The sequence below is a fragment of the Echinops telfairi genome, unplaced genomic scaffold, assembly GCF_000313985.2.
Source record: "Echinops telfairi isolate 266 unplaced genomic scaffold, ASM31398v2 ScPeMD7_17;HRSCAF=63, whole genome shotgun sequence".
NCBI lineage: Eukaryota > Metazoa > Chordata > Mammalia > Afrosoricida > Tenrecidae > Echinops > Echinops telfairi.
The window spans coordinates 6,961,811-6,971,667 of record NW_022103914.1 but is presented as its reverse complement, the minus strand read 5'-3'; the positions used below and the strand labels follow the sequence as shown (position 1 = coordinate 6,971,667).

At 46.8% G+C, this 9,857-nt stretch overlaps 1 protein-coding gene across 1 annotated transcript in view; it reads right to left on the bottom strand.

Annotated features, from left to right (window-relative positions):
- Positions 1-6,434, bottom strand: part of APOD (apolipoprotein D) — a 24,346-nt gene extending 17,912 nt beyond the window's left edge. The window contains exons 1-2 of the mRNA XM_045287587.1: positions 6,330-6,434; positions 1,384-1,540 (exon numbers count right to left, since the gene is read on the bottom strand). Of these exons, the coding sequence (XP_045143522.1) occupies positions 1,384-1,512 (129 nt within the window). The 5' untranslated portion in view covers positions 1,513-1,540; positions 6,330-6,434. The remainder of the gene's footprint in view (positions 1-1,383; positions 1,541-6,329) is intronic.
- Positions 6,435-9,857: the final 3,423 nt, after the last annotated feature.

Below are 9,857 nucleotides of genomic sequence, written 5' to 3'. Positions count from 1 at the left end.
CTTCATTATGGAAACCTGAACGAAGACTGAACGTGATTGTGGGACAAGAGGGAAATAAAGGAAAGAACTAGGAGGCAAAGGGCACTTATAGAGGTCTAAATACAGGCATGTACATATGTAAATATATTTAAATATAACGATAGGGAAATAGAACTATGTATTATATTTATAGGTTTAGTATTAGGTTAGCAGACACACATTGGGCCTCTACTCAAGTACTCTCTGAATGCAAGAACACTTTGTTCTAATAACCAGGCATTCCGTGGTGCTTAGCTTCCCTACATGATCGATTGCAGAAGGCAAAATGGGTGCATCAGCAAATGTGGTGAATAAAGCTGATGGTGCCTGGCTATCAATAGATAAAGTGTCTGTGGTATTAAAGGCTTGAAGATAAACAAGCAGCCATCTAACTGAGAAACAACAAAGTCCACATGGAAGAAGCACACCAGCCTGTGTGATCATGAGGTGTCAGGGGGGATCAGGTATCAGGCAGCAAAGACCCAGAACAGAAAGTCATATCAATGTGGATGAGGGAGAGTACGGAGTGGAGACCCAAAACCAATCTGTAGGCAACTGGACATTCCCTTACAGAAGGGTCACAGTGAGGCGATGAGCCGGTCAGGGTGCACTACAGCAATGATGAAACATACAACTTTCCTCTAGTTCTTTAATGCTTCCACTCCGCCCCCCCCTGCCCCTCTCCCACACCCACACACTATCATGATCCCAATTCTACCTTACAAATTTGGCTAGACCAGAGAATGTACATGGGTATAGATAAGAGCTGGAAACACAGGAAATCCTGGACACATAAACCCGTCGGGACCAATAATGAAAGTAGCAATACCAGGATGGGAAGGGGAAGGTGTGGGGAGAAAGGCAGAACTGATCGCAAGAAACTACATATAACCCCCTCCCTGGGGAATGGACACCAGAAAAGCGGGTGTAGGGAGATATCGGCCCGGGTAAGCTATGACAAAATAATGATAATTTATAAATTATCAAGGGTTCATGAGGTGGGGAGGATAGGGCACGGAGGGAGGGGGCACAATGAGGCGCTGATACCAAGGCTCAAGTGGAGAGAAAATGTTTTGAAAATGATGATGGCAACAAATGTACAAATGTGTTTGACACAATGGATGTATGTTTGGATTGTGATAAGAGCTGTACGAGCCCCCAATAAAATGATTTCTTAAAAAAAGAGAGTTACAGGCTTGGAAACCCTATGTAGGGAATCAGCTCGTTGGCAGTGGGTTGAAATAGGACGGGATGTGTGTGGCAGCGGCTTGCGGTGCTGAGGAAAACAGAAAAGTAAAAGAGAGCGTTGCAGGGGTGATTCCCAGGGGAGCTCACAAAGCAGAAAGGGTTAGCCACTGACCACACCTTGTTCACGTCGAAATTCTCCTGCACGGGAGGATCCGGGCATTTCCCAGTGTGGAACGCCTGCCCCTTTGCCACACCCACGGAGAGGCCCGCCAGGACGGAAAGCAGCAGCAGCAGCCTGTGCGGCATCTTGGGGTCGGCTGGCTGTGGCTGGAACCTGGCATTGAGGGAAACAAAGCAGACAGAGGTGTCCCAAGTCTCCTGAGGGCCCACCATCACTGCGGGGAGATTTCCACACTCCCTCTCCCTCTGGACGCTCCCGCCCTCTGGCTCCACCTGAGCTCTTGCTGTTACTTCCCAGGGAGAACCCTTCCCTTTTTCTGGGGCCTGGTGCACCTTCATCAGAACACACGCTGCCTGGTCTGCTCATGCCTCCTCCCCTCTGCCCAGTTCTGCTTTTCTCAGGCACGGGCCCACGATCCATCGATGGGTGTCTTCCCTGCGCCACCCACCGAACCTAACAGTGCCAGGCGCAGTCCACACTTGCTGAGTCCCGGAAAGCAGCATGGGGACTCGGCCCAGGAAGAGATTGCTGCATCTAGTAAATCTTACAAAGTCAAGTGCAGCTCACACTTAGTGTTCGAGAAGATTCTCCAAGGGAAACGAATGCCTTCTCTTGACTACCCTCTTCCAGCCTCCTCAGCCCTCATCTTGCAGGGCTGCTCCAACAGGCCTGTAACCTGAACAAGGAATGGTGCGCTGGGGAGTCTTGAGTTACCCTGGCTGGGTTCGAATCCAGCTACGTCTTCTGTCTGCTGCTGTTGAGAGGTGTCGAGCCTGTCTTCACCTCACCCCTGACCTATGGAGACCCGATGTATAACAGTATTTGGTTTTCCCTGGCTGAGTTTTCAGAACTAGGTTGCCAGGCCTTTCCTCCCACTCTGCCTTAGTCTGGAAGACTCAGTCTGTAAACTCCACTGAAAGCTGTTCAGCCTCGGAGCATCTGTCACTTCCACTGACACACAGGTGGTGGCTGTGCCTGGGGATCCTTGGTGAGGAATCAAACTCAGCTCTCCCACATCGAAGGCGAGCATTCTTGCGCTGACCCACCGCTGTCCCACATATTAAGGACACCTGTGTCCCATGGATGCCAGCGTTTGCCTGTCCAGTGAGTAGCGATCATAACCATAGCTAGCTCATGAGGTTTGTGAGGATTAAAGGAGGAGGATACAGATGGAGGCACTTCGAAGCAGGTCTACCACGGAGGATGTGCTCAATCAATGCTAATTGATCTCAGGCGGGACCAGACAGCGCTTCCTTCGGTTGTGCTTGCCGTCCCTATGAGTCCGAACTTTGGAATCAGCTTCCTGGCACCTGACAACAACAAATGCTAATGATCTGTACCACGAAACAAATGTCTTTCCCGAGTCCCTGTTTTGCTGGCCTTCCGGGGTCGCTGTGAGTCAGAAGTTACTCTAGGGCAGAGGACTCGGCTGGTGTGGCGCTCACAAGGGATGGGCATCTCACCACACAAGGGCTGGTGGCTGATGGGTGCCTCATTGTGCAGCAAGCTTTGGGGACGGGTCTAGGGGCTGGGGCCCGGGGGCTGTGGCGCTGCTGGAGGGGATGGCTGTTGACTCCTTGCCTGTAGCTGCACCCAAGCGCTATTTCTAGCTCATCGCCTCCCCCCCTGTGATGAAGCCGAGTCAAGGCAAGCAGCGGGTTCTCAGATGCCAGCCTTTAAGGAGGTGTCATAACAGGGATAATTATAACCACTTCATGATGAGTCTAAACCTCCAAATAACCTTTAATAATCAATAGCTTTTCTTCTGGCAGTTTCGTTGCCTGGTTTTCAAAAGAACGGTTATGCAATGAGTAAAAGCTGCCAGCTGGGGGTGGAGGGGAAGGGCATGGCTGACGGGCCCAGACCACCTTCTCTCTCCGGGAGGCGCCTTTTCCCCAGCGGTTCCTACCCAGCCGCAGAGACATCGTCTTTTGGAATGTGCGAAGGGGCTGCCAAGACTTCTTGGGAAAGGGGAAGGGAAAGAGAAACAATCTCCACAAACTTTTTGAAGCCTCTTCGTGTGCGTGTGCCCACGCAACACAGGGACTTCAAAAAGTCCCCCGGAAGATTCCATTATCTTTCCATTCCATTTCTCTGTGAATTTCTTGAAGCCCTCTTGTATGTAACATTTATTTAATTTTCGTGACCGAGGGTAAGTACAGCCAAACGTGTCGTTGCTACGTGTACAATTCAGCACCACGGGGGACAGTGTTTGAGCTGTGCGACCACCCCAACCCTCCTATTGGGAAGCTGCTCCTTCCTCCTAACAGTCTCTTACCATGAACGCACTGCCCGCTAAGTCTCCTATCTAATCTTTCAAGTTGTTTGCTCATTTTGATCCCATATAGATAGATCTCGAGAGAGGACAATGCTCAAGGCAGACGTTTATTATTATTTTAAAAACATTTCAAGGGATATCTTTGGTTCAAGATCTAAAGATGATCTCAGGGTAATAGTTTTAGGGGTTCATCCAGCCTCCCTAGCGCTGGATTCCATGAGAATTTGAAATGTTGTTCTCCATCCCTCCCCTCCCTCCATCAGGATTCTCTCATAGACTCATTGATCAAGATCGACAGCATCTGCCTGTTAACCTTCTTTGGGATCCTAGCCTTTCAGAAAGGCAGCCCCGACCCACAAAAATGTCAAGAACTTTTGAGAACCACTGGCTTTCCACCTCTGACCCCTTAGTAGCCCCAAGTTAAGAAACTTCCCCAGATGATCTAACCCCCAAAGATGGATGTACATTATGCACATTCTCCCCCAAAACTCAAGGGGATTCTTGAAGTCAGCTATTCAACCCCTCGAAGATCCCCAGTGGCGTAGTGGGCTGTATGCTGGGCTATTAACCACAAAGGCAGCGGTTCAAATCTACCAGTTGCTCTGAGGGGGGCAGAGGAAGCATTCTGTTCCCAGAAAGATTGCAGCCTCGGAAACCCAAAGGGGGCAGTTCTACCCCATCCTATAGGGTCACTGTGAGTTGGAATTGCCTGATGGTAGTGAATCTTGATCCAATCCTTGGCTGGTGCAAAGTTTGTGCTCATCACTAAGTTAAAGATGGACCCACTTAGCAGAAAGGGTGATGTTTCAGTAAAGATTACGGCCACGAAAACCCCGTGGAGAAGCTCTACTCTGGAATACCTTGGGTCCCCAGGAGTTGGAATCCACTCGGAAGCAGTAGATTTGGTTTCACACATCCAGCTCCGCTCCCTTTCCCCCGTGTACAAGGGGGGAAGCTGCACCCTGAGTGGGACAGAGATCGGGAGTCAGATCCCATCTCCTCTGCAGTGGCCCTACCTACATGATGTTTCCTCCACTTTAGGTGGCTTTCAATAGCACCTAACGTCTGTCACTTGAGGAATCTTACTTCACCCATGACAGTTGCCACAAAAGCCAGTTCTATATCTTAATCTGACAAAGCCCTTAGTACAAGATGCTCTCTTGTGGGCTGACACCTTTTCTTTGGCTCTGTGGGAGGATTCCAGAGCAAGGTTTATTCCCCTGAATTGCATCTCTGCTAAGATGCCTCCCAGTTTGCAGTAGTTTTATTTCTGTGGCCAGAACTTGTGAAAGAGCTGATGCCATACTTCACTTTTCCCATTACCCCTTCCATGCCCATTCACGGAGCCCTGAGGGTAAAGCACATTCTGAATGCTTAACCATGATCTTGGGGCAAAGATGGCGCATGCGTGGCATAATTTTGCATTCTCTTCTGAGACCAATCGGAAGATAGTCTTAATGAGAAGAGTTTCCATCAATTAAAATGAATATTATTTAAATACTAAAGAATTAAAAATAATTCTAACCAAGTTCACTTGGGCCCTAACACTGTAGATCATGGCTAGCACTCAGTAACTTTGTCCCTCCATCCCCAGACGCTCTGTCTCCAGTGGTTTACTGGGAGCTCCACGCTTCCGTCACAGCTTCTGTGGAAAGTGCCTCAGCTGACATTAGCTTCATACTCCAAACCAACAAACATATAAATAACACAAAATGAACGAACTCAGAGCCACTGAGTCAGTTCTGACTCAGAGTGCCCCTGGAAGGCAGACCAGAATTGCCCTGGTAGGTTTTCAAGACTGCGTCTAGGAGTAGAAAGCCTCATCTTTGCTCTGAGGAGTGGCTGGTGGGCTTGACCTGTCATGAGCAGCCCAGTGGGTGACCACTACATCACCAGGGCTCCTTCTTTATACTTAAGGAGACGAATTTGCTCAGGTTACTTCCTGGTGAGCTGCGGAAACCAGAATTGACCCCCAGGTCTCCTAAGCGCCTGTGTGATTACACACAGCAGCTCGGTGCTGGTGTTCCCAGCAGAGAAGAGTAGGTCCTCTTCCTGGTCTCAGGAAACTGCAGAACATTAAGAACTAGATTTTTTTGGTTCCTCATGATAAAAAGCAAAATGTATATCCACAATTAACTGGATCTTAAAATGGAATCTGAAATGAAAATATATCACTGTAAAAAAAAATTTTGGTGCCATATTGCTAAATGTGTTTTCTTTCTCATGTAATTAATTCCAGCTAAGTTTTCAGTTAATCTTACTTTAATGCTTGGTTGAATAATTAGTTTCTGAGAATTCAAATAGTATCATATTGATGTCCAGCAAAGTTTCTCATTGTCTCAATTGTCCAGGGAGTGGGGCATGGGATATTGCAAGCAGAAGATTTTGGGGTGCATCAGCCCTGGGTTTGCACCCCAGCTCTGACATTTTTTTGTCCATCTTACCTTAGACCTGCTGCTTATTACACCTGAACTCAGTTATCTCATCTGAAAAGTGGCACCGACAAGACTGAGCTGCTGTGCAGAAAAGCGAGGCCAAGTCTGAAAAGCCGTTGGCACTGGCCCTCCCTCAGTGGTAGCTGTTAGTTTTAGTCAAATCAGGTAAGTCAAGACTGTCTTCATTTTAGACACGATTGGTCATAAACATAAAAGGAAAACCACATACCTTTTTCAAACGAGTCAAGGTGAAGGCAGTTTTCACATGCAAAATCTTCCAGCCAGAGGCACCTGTTGTGTTGGTCGGCTTCTTCCAAGTGACTTTATAAGGTTGTTGATGGTTACTTTTGATGCACGCCACACCCCCTACAGTTTGGGAAGGCTGGCCTAGAAGCTTAGCTCTGTATGAAACACAAAGATGGGATGTTTGGTCCATTGCCACCCCCACCCTCCCAATTTCCTACACAGCTGCTCCCTGAAGAAGAAACAATGAGACACTGTTTGTGTGTGAGAGACAGAGAGAGAGAGAAGGACAGAGTGCGTTTTCACTCAAAACATCTTTTTCCCCCGCTACGTGGATTTTCTCATTTAATTCCCTCGGTCAGAAGACATTTTAAGTTCCAGCATGACGAGCCCTGGTGTGTTTGCAAACACCCGGTGTTTATTTTTCATTTTTGTGTAAATGAAAAATCAACAACCCCATCTCTTCTTGCAAGGGATCAGGGACTGCACCGCATGCGGTCCCTGGCCTGGAATGAGACTCAGGCAAAAGAGGGAGGGTTAGGAATCCGAGGGGGTTTAGCCTGTGAGCCTGGGCCTCAGCCTCCCTGCTGTGCAAAAGTCAGTTCCCATGAATTCACCCTTTCTGTGTAAAGTTCATTTTAACTACTGTGTCAACCCCTCGGGGAGGGTTTGCCCCTTTCCAATGACGCTCCACTTTCCCCTGTCTGATGTCCTTTTCCAGCAACTGGTCGTCCTGATGACTGGTCATGTCTGTCTCCATCAAAGTTAAATTTATAAAGAGACGCCAGTTTGATAACCAGTGGAGCCCAAATTTTGAGGACACCAATGGCCTCTTCCACAATGCTTCTCCCTGGATCCTTTATGATCTTCCAATCTACATATTTTAGGCCGGTTGTTACTGTTTTTATATTCGCTTCCTCATGGTTTCTTCACGAGGACATACAATCCAGGAGAACAGGACGCTTGGACCATTTACTCACTGCTGCCAACCACCAGGTTTTCACCTCCAACCCACCAGCCACCGCTGAGAGACAGATGCGACGGTCTGCTGCTGGAAAGGTTGACCGAGCCTGCCTCGGACACTCGACCTCGGCTGACGGGCCTCTGAAAAGTCAGCCCTTGAACCCCGGGGGGGCACAGTGAAACTCTGGCATACATTAGGTCACCAGGCACCGTCCAGGGCCTAGAGCAATCCAAGTACTCGCTAAGTCATTGTGAATCAAATAGATTTTGTTCCAAGATTTTAATGAATATTCTAAGGTCTATAAAAAGAATTAAGGGTAATATTCAAGACACGTCTGTGTGCATTGTTCCCCTGGGAAATTTGTTGTTGGCAGGCGCCATCTAGTCCATTCCAGTTCATAACCACTCATACGATGGAGTAGAACTGCCCATAGGGTTTTCTAGAATATGGTTTTAAACAAACAAAACCCTCTTTTTTGGTTGTGAATATAAGGGGTCCTGGTGGCATAGTGGTTAGGAGTTGGGCTGCTAACCGCAAGGCCAGCAGTTCGAAACCACCAGGTGATCCTTGGGAGAAAGACGGGGCTTTCTACTCCTGTAAACAATTACAGTGTTGGACACTCACAGGGGCAGTTCGGTCCTGTCCTATAGGGTATCTACGAGTAAGAATTGACTTGATGTCAGTGAATTTATTGCGAATTGGATGAAAGTTTACATTAAAGAAAAAACATTGATTACAATCCCAGCAGTGTAACTTCACTGATCCCGTTTCCTCCCGTGTTTTCAGTTGCCATTCCTCCTTCATTCCTAACCCTTCCTACCTTGTAATCTTTGTCCTTGGGCAAGTGCTGCTCTTTTGATCTCAAATGGTTGGTTACATTAAGGGATGCATACCTTGCTAGTGTTCTGCACCCCCAGCAAGGCCACACCACGCACCTGCTTCCCGCGTCCCATCCTCCTCTTTATTTAACCCTTCTGAACTTGGTCCTTGGGCAAGGGCTACTCTTTTGATCTTAAATCAGTGACTACTCTAAGGAGTGCATACCTCTCTGGTGTTATTGTTCCCCTGATAGACCTGATGTTGTTTGGCTGAAAACTGAGCCATGGGGTAAGTTCCATTCTAGGCCAAATTGGCCTCAAAGTTCCACCAGTCTCTCTCTATGACCAACAAACCTGTTTTTTTTAATTGTATAATTTAGAGTTCTGCCCCATAGTCCCCACACTCTTCCCATTCTATCTAGAACTTTCTAATGTGATTCCTTTCAGAGTGGTTGGCAGTGGCAGCTGACCACCATCTAGTTCTGGCCTCAGAGTCATAGATGCTGGGTCATGATCCATTAGTTTATTGGACTAATTTTTCCATCTGTCTTTAATTTTCTTCATTCATCTTGTTCCGAATGAAAAATGACCAATAGTTGCCCCTAAGATAGTGACTCCCAAGCTTGTAAGATCCCAGCCACTATTCACCAGAGAAGGGTGTAGAACATGGTTTTTGTTCATGTGATGTCCAGGGACATTGGTGTGGTAGAGATGATGTTTCTCAGCTCCCAGGCCCAGAGACTCATTCCCTCAAGGTATATGGCTACAGCCAAGAAATTTTCGTAACGTGACCTACTATATGCTTTATGATATGTATGGATGTATTTATAGCATATGTACATACAGATGGAGAAATAGCCTCTGAAAAGTCTATATACATTCATGGAGAGTTCCATTCTTCTTCCTATACCTGTCCAGCTTGAATGTCTGTCTATGCAACCGTTCACAGACTATTGGTGTTGCAGGATTGTGTATATAATAGTAGTTACCTCTATTGCCCTTAACTCTTGTACTTCTCCTAGCATGTTCCTTTGCCTCCAACATTTGTGCTGACCACACTCTCATTATAGTCAGATTGTAATCTTTGCAGAAGCAGGTCTGTCTTCTGAAGCTCCACTAGGTATTTTGAGCCACCAATCCTAGGAAAATAGTAGCTTATAAATCTCTCTGTCTTCTTTACCTGCATCACATTGGACACTAGCAATGGCTTCCCTTAAAGAAATGCACAATTAAGCTCTCTAGCTTAACCTACTGTCTAAGAGTCACAATATGAGAAAAATCACATTCTGCTTCTTAGTCTCAGTGTATTTTCTTCCTGTAAACATTGACAAATGATATGATTTAGAGAAGCTCTCTATTTGCATGTTTCTGGAATGTTGAGTCAATCACCAAGTCTTGAATATAAACAAATCAGACCCATGTTCTAAGCAAATCTTTATTTATTTATTTAAAATCACAAAATAGTGCATGCTTGTTATAAACAGAACAATGCCCACACTTAAGACTTAAAAAGTGCAAAACCCACTGTCATTGAGTAGAATCCAACTCATAGTGACCCAACAGGACAGAGTAGAACTACTCATTAGGGTTTCCAAGACTGCAAATGAGCAGGTAGCGTCATTTTTTTCTCCCCAGGTGCAACTGATGGGTTTGAATGACTGACCGTGTTATTTGCAGCTCAATGCTTAACCCACAGGGCCACCAGGGCTCCTTTGGAAAATGTAAACTCTGT